The sequence below is a fragment of the Jaculus jaculus genome, chromosome 15 (genome assembly GCF_020740685.1).
Source record: "Jaculus jaculus isolate mJacJac1 chromosome 15, mJacJac1.mat.Y.cur, whole genome shotgun sequence".
Lineage (NCBI taxonomy): Eukaryota > Metazoa > Chordata > Mammalia > Rodentia > Dipodidae > Jaculus > Jaculus jaculus.
The window spans coordinates 66,333,855-66,353,131 of NC_059116.1; the positions used below are offsets into that span (position 1 = coordinate 66,333,855).

The 19,277-nt window shown below is 44.3% G+C and overlaps 1 protein-coding gene across 5 annotated transcripts in view; it reads left to right on the top strand.

Annotated features, from left to right (window-relative positions):
* The window catches only part of Frmd4a (FERM domain containing 4A), a 705,918-nt gene that overhangs the window by 529,360 nt on the left and 157,281 nt on the right, over positions 1 to 19,277 (top strand). For all 5 annotated transcript variants that reach the window (XM_045135267.1, XM_045135268.1, XM_045135271.1 and 2 more), the window contains one exon: positions 6,234 to 6,328. In XM_045135267.1, the coding sequence (XP_044991202.1) occupies positions 6,234 to 6,328 (95 nt within the window). The remainder of the gene's footprint in view (positions 1 to 6,233; positions 6,329 to 19,277) is intronic.

Genomic DNA, 19,277 nt, shown 5'->3' on the forward strand with positions numbered 1-19,277 from the left:
GACCCACATTAGCCAGATGCACAAGGGGGGGGCATGCATCTGGAGTTCGTTTGCAGTGGCTGGAGGCCCTGGCACCCATTCACACTCTCTCTCTCTCTCTCTCTCTCTCTCTCTCTCTCTCTCTCTCTGTCTCTGTCTCTGTCTCTCTCTGTCTCTGTCTCTCTCTGTCCCCCGCTTTCTCTGTCTGTTGCTCTCAAATGAATAAATAGAAATAAACAAAAAATTTTCCAAAAAAGAGTAAGTTGGAGGGCCACTGAGGAAGACACTTGACACTGACCTCCAGTCTCCATGGGCACACTCACAAACACACATGCAGACTATGCAGCTAACTAGCCTAGCCTCCTTGGTGAGCTCAGGCCAACCAGAGGCTTCCATCTCAAAGGAGGCAAACATGTTCCTGTGGATGACTCTGAAGGTTGTCCTCTGGTTTCCACATGCAGGTACCTACACATACACACAAATAAACATGGGTTCACACACATACAAAACAAAAAAAGATGGAGCCCTGTATGCATGCAGATTCCTACTGGAACAGGCCAGCCTCCTGAGCCCCGCACGTGAGTCCAGGGCGAGGCCCGAGCAGCAGGGTCAGTGGGCTGCTCCGGCCTCCGGCCGTCCTTCCTGTCACCACACTGGTCGTCCAGGTCTCCAGTGAGCACTGGGGTGTTTCCACAATGGTGGCTCCACTGTGCACAACAGACTGAAAAGGACGTTCCCAAGGAAACCTCACTTGCCAGATGTAGGGAGGGAGGCCGGCTTAGAGGGAGAGTGGGAAAGAATTTGATAGGAAAAAGAGTACAGGGCTGGAGAGATGGCTTAGCGGTTAAGCGCTTGCCTGTGAAGCCTAAGGACCCCGGTTCGAGGCTCGATTCCCCAGGTCCCACGTTAGCCAGATGCACAAGGGGGCGCACGTGTATGGAGTTCGTTTGCAGTGGCTGGAGGCCCTGGTGCATCCATTTTCTCTCTCCCTTTATCTGTCTTTCTCTCTCTGCCTCTTTGTCTGTTGCTCTCAAATAAATAAAAGCAAAAGTAAACAAAAATAATTTTTTTAAAGAATACGGAGGAGAGAAGCTCCTGAGAGGACAGTTAATGACAGGCTGAGAGAAAGTCTTAAGCGCACTGACGTCACAGGGCCCGCACGGCCGGAGAGACTGGAGTAGCTAACCCCCGACACACAGAGCTCCCCTTGCTCATCCTGTTCCGCCCCAGCCACCATTGTCCCATAGGACCCCACGGGCTGCTGGGGGCTCTCTTGGCCTTGCTCCCAGCACAACCCCTGCAAGGCTCCCCAAATGTTTTCAACACAAGCAATTAGCAAATTATAATTAGCAGGATTCTGTAAACAGCCCTTCCAAGTACTGAATGGCAGAGTGGTCTGCTTATCAAGCAGCTTGCTTCCAACGGGTGTAAGGCACTTGCAGAGCAAGGTAGTTTGTGAATCACCATCACATCAAAGGGGAATATTGTCTTCCTCTGCAAGACTGGGAAATCCAGATGCTGTTGCCTGAAATAGCTAAACCCCAGCCTTAAGAGACTGCTTGAGTCAGTGAGGACTGGTAAAACCACACTGGGATGGATACAAATGACAGATAAGGAGGTGGACCACATCCCGGGCCCTGAATGCACCCCCACTCTTATGTTTGTGAGCAGCCAGCAACTGCTGCCAGACACCTTGACAGCAGACTTGCGTGGCTTTTGTGGAAAGTTAAACTGGGAGGTGCAATTTCCATGTCTTCTGGAATCTATCATCTCCCCCATTACTGCCTTGGTTTCTCCCTTTGTCTAATGCATGTGTATGTGTTCGTGTATATGCATACATATGTGTGTGGGCAGGTGCACATGCATATGTGTGCACGCGTGCAGAAGCCAGAAGCTGATGTCTCGTGTCTTGCTCAGTTTTCCTCCACCTGATTTTTGAGAGAGGGCATGTGAAAGAGACAGACTCTGGAGTTTTCTTGGAGCTCACTGGTTAAGACAGACTAGCTAGCCTCAGAGCCCCCAGGATTTTCCTGGCTTCACCTCCCCATCATGCTGGCTCTAAGGCCGCCCTGCTACACCTGGCTTTTACACGGGGGCTGAGGAATCTGACTGGGACCCTCGGCTCGCACCACAAGCCCTTTGCCAACGGAGCCATCTCCCCAGCCCACTTCTCCATGTCTAAATCGTGGATGACCCATGACCTCTCTCCTTCTTTGAGAACGGTGCATATGTACTTAAAGACGAAACTGGAAAGGGATTGATGGTTTCTGTTTTCTACAGAAGCTATCCATGAAGTCAGCATACGAATTTGGGGCAAGCATTGTAACCCTCACCCCCAGAGCCTTTGGGGCACATGATCCTTGACCTCTCACCCAGAAGTTCTGAGGTCCAGGAAAAGACTTCAGAGAGAGGTTATCCATCTGCGCTTTGAGGCCATGCAAAGCTGTTTGTTTATTGGGTTTTTTTTTTTTTCATAAACTTGAGGTTAAAATGTACAAAACACAAAATTTACCGTTTTAACCATTTTGTATGCATGCGCTTCAGGGCGTTAAGTACACACAATGTTACGTAAGAGCTACCACCATTTCTACAACGTTGCCGTTATCGACAGCAGAGCCCAGCCCCGGCCCTCTGGTAATGTCTATTCTCTATGAAATCACAAAATAAAACCTGGTGTTGTGGCTTTAGCTTCTTTCATTTAGCATGATGTCTTCAGGGCTTGCTCATTGCTGCGTGTATCGAAATTCCATTCCCCTGTGGCTGAGCACTATGCATTGTGTCTATCCAGACCTTGTTTTCAATTCTCACTTTCCCGTGAGACTGAGAACAACTTGTGTGATGTCTCTGCTTCTTGACTGGCAACAGAATAGACATGTCTAAGTTGGATGAGATGAGATAGTCTATGGCAACTCTCAGTTCCATATCTCGGATGTAGTAGTGATTCCTCAGAGATTTCCTTGGAAGACATGGAATTCAAAAGAGGATGCGCTCCTTTAATCCCAGCACTCCGGAGGCAGAGATAGGAGGATCTCCATGAGTTTGAGGCCACCCTGAGACTCCAAAGTGAATTCCAGGTCAGCCTGGGCTAGAGAGAGACCCTACCTTGAGAAAACAAACAACAACAACAAAAAGAAGAAGCAATACAAATGTGATATGATTAGCAAAAGTTGCTCGATGCCTGCCTTTTGCCACGCTAAGGTTTAAATGGCAAGAGGCCCACGTCTTCAATGCCTACTGACCAAGGTCCCAGTTCCACCCCTATATTCTCCCTAATCCCGTCCCATACCTCGCCTTCCATGCACCCCATCATTTCTGTGACTAATGTATGTAATGAGTTGGTGGTAGGTCAATTATTCCTTCCTTCTCTTGGATAAATGTATCTCCAACCACATGTTTCCAGACACTGGCTTTAAAGTTTACTCCAAAGAGAAAGAACTTTTGGTTTCTGTCCTTTCCAAGTTTGGCCTGGATGTTTTACAATAATCTGGAGGAGCCCACAACAAGACATTTTAGTTACACCTCATTTTATAATACCACACGCTGACCCTGTCAGACCACCTACTGTTCCGTCTGTGTCCCCATGCACAAGGCTTGCCCTCAGGGGACTTTTGACATTTACACCAAGAGCCAATCCATTCGGAGTGCTGGATGATCTCTTACTGGCGAGGATGCTAAGTCTGACACAGCCTCAAGGTCAGGTCCAAAGATTCTCCAAAGAAGAAAAACGTGTTTTGTTTTGTTTTGTTTTGTTTCAAGAGAGGCTCTTGCTGTGTCGCCCAGAGCAGCCTTGAGTGCCTTTTCCTCCTTCCTCTGTCTCTGAGTGTTGGGATTGTAGTTGGGTGCCGCAGCCTGCTCAGAATGTTCCCAGGAGAAGCAGTCGTCACAGAAATACTATGACTAGGAGCTAGGAGGATGGCGTAGCGGGTTAGAGTGGAGGAGCTGAGTGCAATCCCCAGCACCGAGGGAAAAAGCCAGGCGTGGCCGCGTGTGCCTGTTACCCCAGAGCTGAGGGAGGGGAGGAGACACGAGGAACCCCTCGGCTCCCTATCAGCCAGTCTAACCTAAAACAGCTCGAAGTCCAGTAAGAGACTTTTTTCACGGAAGTAAGGCAGAGCATGAGCGCATGTCACTTGCACATCTGGGCACACACATGCACAGATGCTCACACACATATGCACACAAAGGGAAAAAAAGAAAGAAAAGAAAAGCTGTGGCCAACTTGAAAGGGATGGCAAGCGTCCAGCCTGCCTCATAGTCCCATATTAAGTGCTTCATATCTGGGCAGCCCAACAGTTTCTGGGGAGGATCTAGCATTGGCAGAAGAGCCTGCAGCATCCCACAACAATCAGTATTTGTTTGCAGTGTTGGGAGCCCCCATCTTGTGTTCTCCCTCATGACTCATCAGTACAATTCCGAGATGTGCCATGCGTCTCCCCCACCCTCCAATCTGAGACTCTCTTGTGTTGATGAAGGAGGGGCTGTCATCAAACCTTCAATTCCCTATTGGTTCAGAGGTGGCTTTTTCATGGCTGCAAAGTGTGGGGGGAATGGAAGTATGAGCACAGGAGAGGGCATTGCCTTAGCAAGCTGGGTTCTCCCATGGATTTCTGCCTCCCAGGGAGAACATGTAGCTTTACACCATCACTCTGCACAGTTTTCCCTGGCTGGTGAGTCAAGATAAGAAGGCATGAAGATCATAAAGGGGGAACATCAACCTCATCTCTAGCCTGTTTCCTCCCATATGGTGAACAATTGCACAGGATTATACTGAAGCTGAGAGATTCTGCTGTATGCAAAGTGCTCAGGGCAATGGCCACCACATAGCAAATACAGAGCACCCTAGATTTACCACAGTTCAGCTTCGGGGTTTACACTCTATGATGGCAGAAAAGCAATAAGCAGTTAGCAGAAACCATACTTTGAATGCTGAATTGGGCCAGGGCGAGATGCTACAGTCGTCTCTAATTGTCTGTATTACAAACCTCTCACGTGCTGATTAAATGTATTTTTTTAGATTTTATTTATTTATTTATGAGAGAGAGAAAGAGAGAAAGAGAGGGAAAGAATGGGCACACCAGGGCCTCCAGCCACTGTAAATGAACTCCAGATGCTTGCACCACCGTGTGCATATGGCTTACATGGGGTCCTGAGGAATCGAACCTAGATCCTTTGGCTTTGCAGGCAAGTGCCTTAGCTGCAAAGCCATCTTTCTAGCCCTAAATGTATGTTTTACTCAACAGTATTTTCAATTTGTGATGGATTTATTGGAAAGTTACCTCAGAGCATTTGTGTGCAGTGGTTGTGAAATAAATTATTTTTCAACTGTGTGGGTGGTGTGCATGCATGTACATATGCATGTTTGTATGTGTGTGGTACCCATGAATGTGCACGTGCACAGATGTACATGCAGAGGCCAGAGATGAATATGGGGGGGGCCTTCCTCAGTTGCTCTCCACCTTATTTTTATTTATTTATTTATGAGAGAGAGAGAGTCAGACAGACTGATAGAGAGAGAATGATCATGCCAGGGCCTCCAGCCACTGCAAACAAACTGCAAATGCATGCGCCACCTTGTGCATCTGACTTACTTGGATCCTGAGGAATTAAACCTGGGTCCTATGGATTTGCAGGCAAACGCCTTAACCTCTACATTAGCTCTCCAGTCCTTGTCCACCTTATGTTTGAGACAGAGCCTCTCTCTGAACCTGGAGCTCACCAACCCAGCTAGACTGAATAGCCAGTGAGTCCCTAGGGCTCTTCCTCCTCCTCCCCACCTCCGCAGCTGGGGGGTACACATGCATGTCACCACACCAGCATTTACATGGGTCCCCGACCTCGGAACTCTGGTCCTCACGCATGCACAGCAAGCACGTTACTGACTTAACCATCTACCTAGCCCCTAAATTATTAATTCCTATAAAAAGATATAATGGAAACTTCCCAACAGTGCGGCACAAAATGTAAGAGGGAAAGTCACTGGGTTTGTCAGCAAAGAGCAGTGCCATTTATTGACAGAACGAACCTATTAGGAAACAAGACAGTCTCCATCTGTTACCTATGACCTTTGACTCGGCTGTTTGCTCAATAGTGTTCCGGTGGTCTGTTCCTTTGGGTTTTATAATAGTCAATCTGCATTTATGTATAACACTTGAGCTTTGAAACACTGCACAGAAAACATGCTAGAAACCTGAGATGGCAGGTTCTAGGAAAAGCTGTCTCCTCACTTAATCTCTTCCCTTTTTATTCTTTCCCAGCCCAAGCTTTTGGCCAAGGAGCTTCTTGACCTCGTGGCATCTCATTTCAACCTGAAGGAGAAGGAATATTTTGGAATAGCATTCACGGACGAGACGTAAGTGCCGTTCAGAGCCCACAAAGCCCAGAACAAAAGAGTAGAATCAGAAATTTCCCTGTCTCAGCTGTGAACAGTGAATTAAGCTGCTGGCCACTTGGGTCCTGTGGCCTGGGGTCAGTCCAAGTTCATCATCTGAATTTCAAAAGCCTTGTGATCATGCCTGGGAGAGCCAAAGGATATAATTAGAGTGATGCTAATATTATGAAATTATTAGGTAAATGTTCTTGCAATCAAGCAGGTTCATGTTCAGACCAAAATGTTTACTTTTTTTTAAGTAGATCTGTATGGGTTTGGTTTTCATTAAGGTTAAATGAAAACTTCTGGAAATTAAATGTTTCTCTCCAGTATTGGAATAACAATAACAGGAAGTAAATCTGATGACAAATTCAAAATGAAAAAAAAAATATATCTGAGCTGTTCCACTAAGTTGAAACAGAATACAAAAATCAAAACTTCAGATCACCCATCTGATGGAAAATGATACTAGCTTTCGACAGCCTTCCAATTTGGCTCCGCGCAGTAGTGTTTTGTGATACAAGGAAAGGACAGCTTTACTAGCATTTGGATTTGCTCTGTATTGTTATCACAAGAGTTCAGTGGACATCTGCCCAGATTGTTAGATGAGAATAAGCGAAGGGCTGGGAATGCACTTATACAGCCAAACACTTCCCTACATGTACACGGACCCAAGTTCCATTCCAACACCCAGAGAGAGGATCTATCTTTAACAACTGTTTAGGGCTGGGGGCGGGGGTCTCAGCAGGTAAGATCATTTGCTCTGCAAGCATGATGGCCTGAGTTCAAACTCCACCACTTACATAAAAAGCCAGGTATGACCACACATGCATGCAATGTTAGCGCTGAGGGGAGTGGAGACAGGAGGATTACTGGGACTCCCTGGTCAGCTAATATAACTGAAAGATGGGGATCTCCTGGTTCACTGAGAGTCTGTCTCAGAGAAATAAAGCAGAAGAGCAGAAGAAGAGAATAACTAGCCTCTTCCTCCTGCATCCGGAGTCACACACATTTACACACGCACATACCACCTCCATAAGCAACATATGCTATACACATACACCAAAATGTCTCATAAGAAGCCTCTTTCCTCTAGATGTGTATGCACAAAGTGTTTTATATATAGACACACATATATAATACACACACACACGTGAGTGTGTGTGTTTGTGTATATGTCTCTGTGTGTGAAATCTTTAGAATTAGGGAAGCGATATCCTGAAATGCTCATAACCCAGCGTGACGTTAGCGGCTGGGCAGGACAGTAGAGATGAGTCAAGACCCCCACAATGAGGCGGGACGACTGAGGCAGGATGATTCTGAAGGAAGAACAGATGGCCCATGCTGGTCAATAAGCAAGTGACCATATTCACGACTACACTTAGCCTTGGTGATCTGCAGATGGACAAGATGACCATATTACTGATTTTCCAAATGGAGACACTATGAGTAAAAGAAAATGTAAAACGGAGCTATAGAAAGCAAACCGAAATATATTGTCCCTTGATAAATAAGTGACATGTTGGACAATGATATGTAGAGATCAAAAGCCACCTCTTTCTCTGGGAAGGAACGAGGTCAAGGCGTGGTGCCGGAGTCCATAGGACACGGAGGTGGAAGGTGAGCCTGTGACTTGGCTCACTCCAGCTGTCCCATCCAACAGAAATGGGCCAAGTGAGCCCAGCTGGGAGAGGTGAGGCCCATGCAGGGAAGCATCCAGAAAGCCACGAAGAAGAAACTTAAACATTGGCACATCTAGAAAAATTACTTTCATAAATGCCAGTGTTTTCTGCCCTTTCTCTTGAGAATCACTGTGAACCCTTAATTGCTCTTCATGCTGTTTTCACTGATTAGAAGGAAACTGTAAGCTTCAATTAATCATATCTCCATTGTCCCCGTTTCCCAAGTAAGTTTACTCAGCTCAAAGAATCCATGAACTCTACATGGTCCCAATTAGACTTCCCTTTGAATCAACAAGACTCAGAGAATGAGCACATTATCTTGGGCCAAAGAGGAAGAAATCTGTGTGCTAAGTATTGCAGACCACATTCCTGCCAGTGCTGACCAGAAGCATTGATTAGAAGGTGAAAAGTCAGTCTTCCCTCAGGGCCGCAGGAGGCAGGAAAGCCATACCTCCCAGGCATGAGGTGAATGCTCCAAAGTCCAGTAGGCCATTCTGTTAGGCCTGTGCACTCTGGAGCTGAGGTCTCTTTGGTCTCTCTTCAGGCCAGGAGCAATCATCTGTGTGTGTGCAAACATGCATAGAGGTCAGGCTTCCAAAAACAACATGTTCTCTCTAGCAAGGCCTTGAAGGCATCCTGCTAGCATGCCTAGACACAAAATGTGTGCCCCCTCCAGCACCTCATTCCAGATCTGAGTGGGAAGGTATCTCCAGCTATGACGATGCAAGGGGCCAGCAACCAGCAGGGATCCGCGGTGAAGAGCTGGGCTCACAGACAGTTCCTGAGCAAGCACCTGCGCTTGTGCCTGGGGTCTTGGGGAAAATGAAACTGTGAGAGGCCCACAGGAAACCAAACCCTCAAGGGGCTCGTACAAGGAGACAGAGCCTACTGAGTAAGAATGGCCCTATATCGGGGACAGGCTGTCATCACCTGGTCATACCCAGACATGCACATGTCTGGGATCTCTGGTAACCAGGACTCTGCTCCTTTTCCTGGCAAGAAAGGGAGAAACAAAGGCTGTCCCCACAAAACTGTGCCTGTGAATGTGGCCCGCTCTGGATTGGTGATTCCTATGTCAAGATGTGCCACCCTTAGAGTATGTCCCCTGAATTCCATGTGATCCTAGCATGACATCTTTTGTTGTTGGTTTTAGTGCTGGTACTAGTGATAGGACTCTGGGCCTCATACATGCTAAGCACGTGCTATAACACTGAACCACACCCTCTGCCCAACTTGAGTTTATTTAATAACTGCTTTCAAACTGGGCATGTGCCAAAAAGAAAAAAATCTATTTAATTTGCCAGGCCTGGTGGCGTACACCTTTAATCCCAGTACTTGAGAGGCTGAGGTAGGAGGATCACTGTGAGTTGTTAAGAATAATAGTTTTGAAGCATTCATTCTAGCTCTGTATTCCTTGTTTTTAATTCTTAAACTTTTTATTTGGGAATAATTACAGTTACAGAAGAGATAAATAGTACAATTTCCATTTCACTTTTCATTAACTTTCTCTATTGAAGGCACCCTGCAAACACATTATGTCCATCAAAAAGTGATGGCATTTACTACAGTTTAAAATATACTAATTTATAGGCTTTCCCCAAATATCCCCAGCTTTCCAATGACTGTCTTTTCCTGTTCTAGAATTCAATTGCATTTAGTTTTCTTTTATTTGTATGTCCAAATGTAAAGAGGAACAGGTAGTCATCTATTAGTGATCTGAACTGGGTCTGTGTCCTGCAAACAAGGACATCGGGCACTCTCATTCAGGGTCAAAGCCGGGTATAAATGGGATCTTCAAATGTTCATTAACCCATTGCTGAAGTCAGGTTTCTTCTCAACATTGGTGGCTCACTGGAAGACCCAGGACACTTTATAAAACACGAGTGACTGGGACTTGCCCCAAAAATTCTGATCCAGTTGGCTCAGTATGACCTGAGAGTTGAGACTTTTGGCAAAGCTCCCAGTTGATTCGAATTGCAGCCAAGTTCAAAAGGTCTGTTCTGGAGAAGGGGAGTATGTGAGCCGATTTCTCCTGTCACCTAGATCCAGCTCTGAGAAGAGCTGATTCAACTTAACACTTTGAATACTGGGAACCAATGCTGACATATCCCAGGAGGGCAGCATTATCGACCAGGTCTCTGCCAAGCTCCTTTTCTTCTTTTTTTTTTTTTTAAAGTATTTTATTTATTTGTTTGAAAGATAGAGAGAGACTAGGCACCCTGGGGCATCTTACCACTACAAACAAACTTCAGATGCATGCATCATTTTTTGCACCTGGCTTTATGGGTACTGGAGAATTGAAGCCAGCTTGTCAAGCTTTACAAGCAAGCACCTTTAACCACTGAGCCATCGCTTCAGTCCTCAGGCTCCATTCTAACAGTCTGAGAATTAGCTCTCTCGTTCAACTTTTAATGTTCCCACATGAACAGATAGCATTACTGAAAACTGAGGGTCTAGCTCAATGGTTGAGCTTGAGTACTTGCCTAGCGTGCTCAAGGCCATGGATTCCTAATAGGAGAAAGATAAAAAGAAATTAAATAAAATAACTGAAATTTTATTTTATCATTGACATCCTTTTAGAAAAATTTTTTTTTTACATTTTTACATTTTCATTTTGCTGGGTCATATGGTAGATCTATTTTTAGCTATCTTAGGAACCTCCACACTTATTTCCAAAATGGCTGGACCAGATTGCATTCCCACCAACAGTGTAGAAGGGTTCCTCTTTTTCCACATCCCTGCCAGCATTTATGATCATTTGTTTTCATGATGGTAGCCAATCTGTTAGGAGTGAGATGGAATCTCAACGTAGTTTTAATCTGCATTTCCCGGATGACGAGGGATGTAGAACATTTTTTTAGATGCTTATACACCATCCATATTTCTACTTTTGAGAACTCTCTATTTAGTTCCATAGCCCATTTTTTAATTGGCTTCTTTGATTTCTTATTATTTAATTTTTTGAGTTCTTTATATATCCTAGGTATTAATCCTCTATCGGATATATTGCTGGCAAAGATATTTTTTCCCATTCTGTAGGTTGCCTCTTTGCTTTATTCACAGTGTCCTTTGCTGTACAAAATCTGTGTAATTTCATGAGGTCCCAGTGGTTAATCTGTGGTTTTATTGCCTGAGCAATTGGGGGTTATAGTCGGAAAGTCTTTGCCAAGACCAATATGTTGAAGGGTTTCCCCTACGTTTTCCTCTAGCAGTTTCAGAGTTTCAGGTCTGATGTTAAGGTCTTTAATCCATTTGGACTTAATTCTTGTGCATGGAGAGAGAGAAAAATCTATTTTCATCCTTCTACAGATACATATCCAGTTTTCCCAGCACCATTTGCTGAAGAGGCTGGCTTTTCTCCAATGAATAATTTTGGCATTTTTATCGAATATCAGGTGGCTATAGCTACCTGGGCTTACATCTGGATCCTCTATTCTGTTCCATTGATCTACATGTCTGCTTTTGTGCCAGTACCATGCTGTTTTTGTTACTGTGGCTCTGTAGTCTAGGTTAGAATCAGGTATGGTGATACCACCAGCCTTATTTTTGTTGCTCAATATTATTTTAGATATTCAAGGTTTTTTGTGATTCCAAATGAATTTTTGGATTGTTTTTTCTATTTCCGTGAAGAATGATATTGGAATTTTGATGGGGATTGCATTAAATGTGTAGATTACTTTTGGTAAGATTGCCATTTTCACAATATCAATTCTTCTGATCCAGAAACGAGGGATGCTTTTCCATTTCCTGGTGTCTTCTGCAATTTCTCCCTTGAGTGTTTTATAGTTTTCATTGTAGAGATCCTTTACTTCCTTGGTTAGATTTATTCCAAGGTACTTTATTTTCTTTGATGAAATTGTGAATGGGAGTGATTCTCTGATTTCATCCTCTGAGTGTTTTTTGTTAGCATATAGGAAGGCTACTGATTTCTGTGTATTTATTTTGTATCCTGCTACATGGCTGTAGGTGTTTATCAGCTCTAACAGTTTTCTGGTAGAGTCTTTAGGGTCCTTTATGTATAGAACCATGTCATCTGCGAATAATGATAACTTGATCTCTTCCTTTCCAATTTGTATCCCTTTTATGTGTGTCTCTTGCCTTATTTCTATGGCTAAGACTTCCAGTACTATATTAAATAAAAGTGGGGACAGTGGACACCCTTGTCTTGTTCCTGATTTTAGTGGAAAAGCTTCCAGTTTTTCCCCATTTAGTAATATGTTGGCTGTAGGCTTGTCATAAAAAGCCTTTAAATATATTGAGATATGCTCCTTCTATTCCCAGTCTCTGTAGGACTTTTATCATGAAGGGATGTTGGATTTTGTCAAATACTTTTTCTGCATCAAATGAGATGATCATGTGATTTTTGTCCTTCAGTCCATTTATATAATGTATTACATTTATAGATTTGCATATGTTGTACCATCCCTGCATCTCTGGGATAAAGCCTACTTGGTCAGGGTGGATGATCTTTCTGATATATACATTTTCATTCTGAAACATTTCCACTGTTATTTTAACTTTCAATTTTTAATTTTAATAATGTATATTTATTTATTTGCAAGCAGAGAGAGACAAACAGAAAGAGAAAAAGAATAGGTGTGCCAGGCATTCTAGCTGCTGCAAATGAACTCCAGATGCATGTGCCACTTTCTGCATCTGGCTTTATGCAGTTACTGAGGAATTGAACCTGGGTCATTAGACTTTATAGGCAAGTATCTTAACCACTGAGTCATTTCTCCAGCTCCCAAATTTTAAGTTTTCTAAATGATTGACTGAGGGAAGGCAGAGGAACTCATCATCTAAAGCTATAACTAAACAGAATAACCAAACACATCCCAAATTGAAGTAATGATTTCCATAGTATGTTTACATGTTAATTGTAATCTCCTGTCCCAAACTTTATGAATCACTCACCAGATGGCATAAATGAGTGCCCAGTTTTTCTGGGGTAGGGAGGTGGCTCAGTGGACAGTGTACTTAGGTGAATCCCCAGCATCCACATAGAAGACAGGTGATATGTTTGCCTGTAATCCCAGTGCTGGGGAGGTGGAGGCAAGCAGATCTCTGAGGACTTGCTGGCCAGGTAGCCTAGCTGAATCCATGCGCTCTAGATTTAGCAAGAGACCCTGTCATGAAAAAAAAAAACAAAAAGCAGTGGGGGTGGAGAGCAACTAAGAATGACATCAATTTGTGGCTTCTGCAGGCACACGCGTGTACACATACCCTCCCCCGTACGCATGTGCCTTAATATAGAGAACTCATACATACACAAACACACATGCACACCAAACAAGTTCTACTAAAAGGCTTTTAAATATCTTTAGGAAGCATTTAGAAATTTGAGGGGAAAGGGAAAAATTGGTTAGCCATATTGTATATTTTAAAAAGCCAAGTACAATTTGAATGCATTTTCAGTACCAATTAAGAAAATGAGTAGTTCTTAACATATTATTTCATAACAGACCCCTTTGAAATTTGTTAAGAATTTACATTCCTTCTCTTGCAGGAAAGTTCACATACGAAATTTTTGCTTGAGTTCTAGAGAGGTCCCTGGACATTCTAAAGCCACAGCTCTAGTTTGCAAACATAGAAAGGAATGATTAAGGAAGGACTTTTTAAAGCATCCTCAGTCCCAGTTAGTTGAATTGCCTGGTCAGTACTGACTGGGGAATTAGAGTTACCTACATAAGGTAGGTACTGTTGGAAATGCATCCGTGCCCACGGTCAGGAATGCTATCTCATGAAGAATGATGTTTTGTGCATTGTCATTGCATGTCTGCGGGAACAGAAGGTGGCGGGCTGGCTGGGCACTCATGAAGCGTCTATGTGAGGCCACAGGCTTATCTGCCCTTCAGATGTAAACAAAGTACAAAAGCAATTTTCCAATCATGGCAGCAAGGATAAGCAGCAAGCAGCTCTGGGAATGTAATTTATTTAGAACTAGGCTCCAGGTTTCCACACCTTGAGTCCGGGACAGTGGGACAGAGACATTCAATGGCTCCAGCCATCACACCTGCCTTGTCATAGCTGCTTCAGGGAACCTGACATTCAACAGTCATGGCTTCTTCTGAGAGGAACACTCGCTGTCTGAAATTCTGGCAAACAACCTACTATGTAGCAAGCAGATAAGTGCTGTGCATGAAGAAGATAAATGAAAAGAATGATGTCATCTAAGGAGAGGCTGGGAACCCCAGCATTTCCAGCCTCTTCCTTCCCAGTGCAAATGATATTGAGGATGCAGGGTCTTGAACCAGGTGATCGGGGTGAATTCTTCATGCAAGACCCTTAATTTAGGATGGGCACATTGTCTATGTCTGGTTAGTGTCACTGAATCTCCAAGAATGGGGATCCGTGGGGTATGATCATAAAGCCTGCTCATTCACGGTCAATGGGTCATTTAGCTTCCATAGTGACTGATGAGAGTTACAGAAATAATTGGCTTTTGGCCCCCGTCAATCCTGTGTTTGTGGTATAGGAAATAATTAATAAGACATGAAGTAGAAGATGTTATAAAGAAATTTGGGGACAGCCTTAAGATAACATAGTGGGGTAACCAGTTTCTGCATAACTAAAAAGTACAGCTAGGGGCTGGAGGGATGACTTAGTGGTTAAGGCACTTGCCCGCAAAGCCCCAGGACCCATGTTACTGAGATGCTCAAGGGCGCACACGCATCTGGAGTTCATTTGCAGTTACTGGAGGCCCTGGGGCACCACCCATTCTCTCTCTCTCTCCCTCTCTCTCTCTGTCTCTCCTTTTCTCTGATAAATAAATAAATAAATAAATAAATAAATAAATAAATAAATAAATAAATATTTTTTTTTAAGGACAGCTAGAATCCTAATGGAATTTAAATAGGCCTTGATTGGTCATGTTGTTTCCCTAGTACCTACCCTTTCTGAATCTTTCTCTAGTATTTCAAGGTTTTTTAGCCAAGCTAGTAGTTAGTATTCCTGATCCCTCCTTGATGAGCTTGTATGTTCAACAATCAAAGACACTACATGACTAAACATTCTTCAGCCTGAAAAAATCTCCATTCCACCTCTATCCAATGATATCTCAAAGAATGTCTTACCCTCACTTTGATATTCTGTTTGGCTCATTCCATGTGCAGTAACTTATATACAATAAAAGCACGTAAAGGCCTACAATGTCATTCTCTCTCCTGGGTCCTGAGAAGGGCTGCATTCAGATAGACTTACCGTGCACCTTCACCCTCCAGTGACTCCAAACAAAGCTCTCCCTGAGGCCATCTCTATTAAAGGTACCAGCCCTTGAATGAAAAATCTATTTGTATTATATGTTGTAGCCAAAAGCAATATGTTAAACAAAGGTATCCAATTTCTATTGCCTGGAAACAATTGCATATTTATTTCTGACCCAATAGTTTGACCTACCACATCTATAAACCAAATGAGTCTTATCTTGCTCAGTTTAAAGATTGTTATCAGCGAGGGCATAGCAAAAAGACTTTGTCTTCTGGGATCCTTTTATTTATATATCTGGCTTTGTTATTGGCAGCAGCACTAATGTGTATTATCAAATGACAAATCAATGGGTATCATGAAAACCAAGCCATGGGCCATCATCTCATAGCTACAGACCAAAGACAGTGTTTCTTTTCCCCTTTGATCTTCATCCCACCCTATTTCGAGGAGAAGAAATGGGTCTGAGGAAACACTTGGTGTCTAGTTAACTGTGGGCTGTTAAATAGGACAGAACAAGCCCTCTCCAGGGAGAAAGCCTTGTCTCTATTGGGTGTAGTAATTGTGACTTCAGACCGCCAAAACATGAGCAGAAAACAACATTTTAAGAAGGCTTACTGCAACCCCAAATCACTACCCTAGATTATGGGTTCCACTTTACTTTTTATGTTTTGTTTAAATACTGGGACGTTGCTCTGAGGAACCATGGATGAGTTGCTTGTCTTTTGGGTCTTTTCCTTTCAATGGCTTTCATGGAGAGATGTTCACAGCTCAAGAAATGGAGGGAGCCATATCCTTCCTCCTAAAGGTCAGAGGGCAATGGGTATTGAGGAAGTCACCCCTGTGGGATAAAGAGGCAAACAAGGGGGCCTAGAAAGGGGGTTCTGAGAGGGTTCTGAGGTTAAAGGCTCTTGCTCACAGTGTGGGGGGGGAGGGAGGAAATTAACATGGGATTTTTTTTATAATCATGGAAAATGCTAATAAAAATTTTTTTTAAAAAAGGTGCTTGCTCACCAAGCCTGCCTGCCTCACTGTCCGAGTTTGATTCCCAAGCCATTCACATAAGTGAGATGTATAAAAAAATAAATGGCATAAGGATCTGGAATTTGTTTACAGTGACAGAAAATCTTGGCACACAACACACACACACACACACACACACACACACACACACGCATGCATGTACCTATATGAGCAAATACATATGATTTTTTTAAAAATGGGCTGAGAAGGGCTGGAGTGATGACTTAGCAGTTAAGTACTTGCCTGTGAAGCCTAAGGACCCCGGTTCGGGCTTGATTCCCCAGGACCCACGTTAGCCAGCTGCACAAGAGGGCACATGCATCTAGAGTTCATTTGCAGTGGCCAGGGCCCTGGCACGCCCATAATCTCTCTCTCTCTCCCTCGCTCCTTCCCTCCCTCTTTCCCTCTCTGTCTCTCAAATAAATAAATAAAAATAAACAAAATTTTAAAAAATGGGCTGAGAAGATGGTTCAGTGGTTAAAGTGTTTGCTTGCAAAGCCCCCTGGCCCAGGGTTCAATTCCCCAGTGCCGCCATAGAGCCACATACATGTAAAAAGGTGGTGAACGCGTGCGTGGGTCAGGCTGTTCCTTACAGGATTGAGACTACAGTTATAGGAGAAGCGAACAATGTGAGGTCATTTTTTTTCCAAGACTCAGTTTCATGATGATTCTTGCCTCCTTTTTCTCTCTGCTTCCTAGACATGTTGATGCATTTGTTTCTAGTCATTTAATTACAAACATCAAACCAACCCATAGCCAATAACAAAGGAATTTCCAGGTAAATGCAATGCAGCCAGGCATGGTGTGTTACATGTGGAATCCTAGCATCTGGCAGGCTAAGGCACAAGGGTCACAAACAAAATAATAAATCCATTTAGCATACAGGAGTATGCTAAAAATAGCATGCTTTTATTTGGGGGGGTTGAACTAGGGTCTCACTCTAGCCCAAGCTGACCAGGAATTCACCATATAGTCTCAGGGTGGCCTCGAACTCATGGTTATCCTCCTACCTCTGCCTCCCGATTTCTGGGATTAAAAACATGCGCCACCACTCCCGGCTAAAATGGCATACTTTTAAAACATTTATTGTGAGGACTGAAAAATCGAGAGGAAATGGCCCAGTGTCACCCATGCCTCTGTCCCCTGGGAACGTCACACCCTCCCTTTGAGGGATGACAGCCCCAAAGAGCCAGGTCTAGTCCCGGTAGTCTGTGCGGTCAATAATGTGCTATTGGGGTGAGGTGGACCACTGACCAGTCTTAAGAGCATTGCGGGACCTTCTCAGGTCTTTAGCCTTCCTTAGCTGTGGCCATAGCAATGGCAAATGTGCTCTGAATTACTCTAGCTTATGGGTGACTCTAAGGTGTCACCTGTGAGGCTCATGAAAACGTTGTTCCCACCAGACATTCTACCAAGAAATCTTGTGAGACAAACGTGACGATTTTAACTCTACATGGTTGTTGGGTGGATTACGTTTGTAGGTGGTCGTCCAGTCAGTGAACAAACGCTCCTTTGGGGAACCAATACTTGCCAGGGATGATGCTGCATTCTGGGAAAGACAGTTGTTTCTTTCCTTCATATGTTTGTGCTTTCACGTGCATGCATGTATGTGTGCACGTGTATATGCATGTGAGCGGGCACTCATGTGAGAGGGCACACTTACATGTGTGTGCATATGGATGTTGAAGGTTGACACCAAGTATCACTTTCCTCTTTACTTACTAAGTTGGCGTCTCCCACTTGAGCCCAAATTTTAATGACACAGCTAGTCTCGCTAGCCAGCTTTCCTAGAATTCTGGGACTTCAGGCAATGGCCATGTCCACCCAGCATGTCCATGGGTGCTGAGGGCCTCAGTTCTGGTCCTCATGCTTGTCAGGCAAGTCGTTTATCTATTGAGTCATTCCTCCAGATCTTCCCCTTGCCTTTAAATATATATATGTGTGTGTGTGTGTGTGTGTGTGTGTGTGTGTGTGTGTGTGTGTGTGTATGTATGTATGTATGTATGTATTTGAGAGACAGAGAGAATGGGCACAGCAGGGCCTCTAGCCAACTGCAAATGAACTCCAGATGCATGTGCCACCTTGAGCATCTGGCTTATGTTGGTCCTGGGGAATTGGACCTGGGTCCTTTGGAAGCCTAAGGCAGGCACGTGCCTTAACCACTAAGCCATCTCTCCAGCCCTCCCCTTGCCTTTTTAATGTTATAAACTTACAACTTAGATGGATGAATAAACCATATTTTTAACATAACTAGTTGTGTAAAATTAGGCTAAATGCCTTGCAGATGACACAAATCATAAGCTCTGGAGAAGTTTGAAGGAGCCCTAAGCTTAAGCAACAGGTGAGCATTCCATCACTGTGACAAAATACCTGTGATAAGCCAGGCGTGGGGGTGCACGCCTTTAATCCCAGCACTTGGGAAGCAGAAAGGAGGATTGCTGTGTCACGAGACTCACCCTGAGACTACAGTGAGTTCCAGGTCAGCCTGGGCTAGAGCCAGATCCTACCTAGGAAAGCCAGGGGGAGAAAAAAAGCAATAAACAATTAAAGAGGAGGAAAGGACTGGTTTAGTTCATAGTTTTAAAGGTCTCATTTTATGGCACTGCAGGCCACAGTAAAGCAGATCAGAGCAGGGAGCTCACGGTGAAGCAAAATTATTAGTCACCTCAGGTTGGCTTAGAAACAAGAAAAAAGGAAAGGGCAGGATCCCACGATCCCCTTCAAAGACATGCCCCCCCCTCCACCCGTAGCCTACACCCTCTAGACCCGGCCCCTTAAAGGTTTCACTATCTCCCAGCAAAGCGTGGGCCACTGGGGAACCTGTAAGCTCCAAGCATGACAAACAACAGCTATGAACGCATGCGGCTTACCGTGTCTCCACACCGGTTGACATCCATGAAGGTATCACTGCGGTGCAGATAAGGGCCAGGCCCGTCACGACTGAAACGGTTCTCTGTGGGTCTTTCCCAGCCTCAGGCAATCCCTGATCTGCTTGCAGTCATTGTAGATTAGTTGTGTTTTCT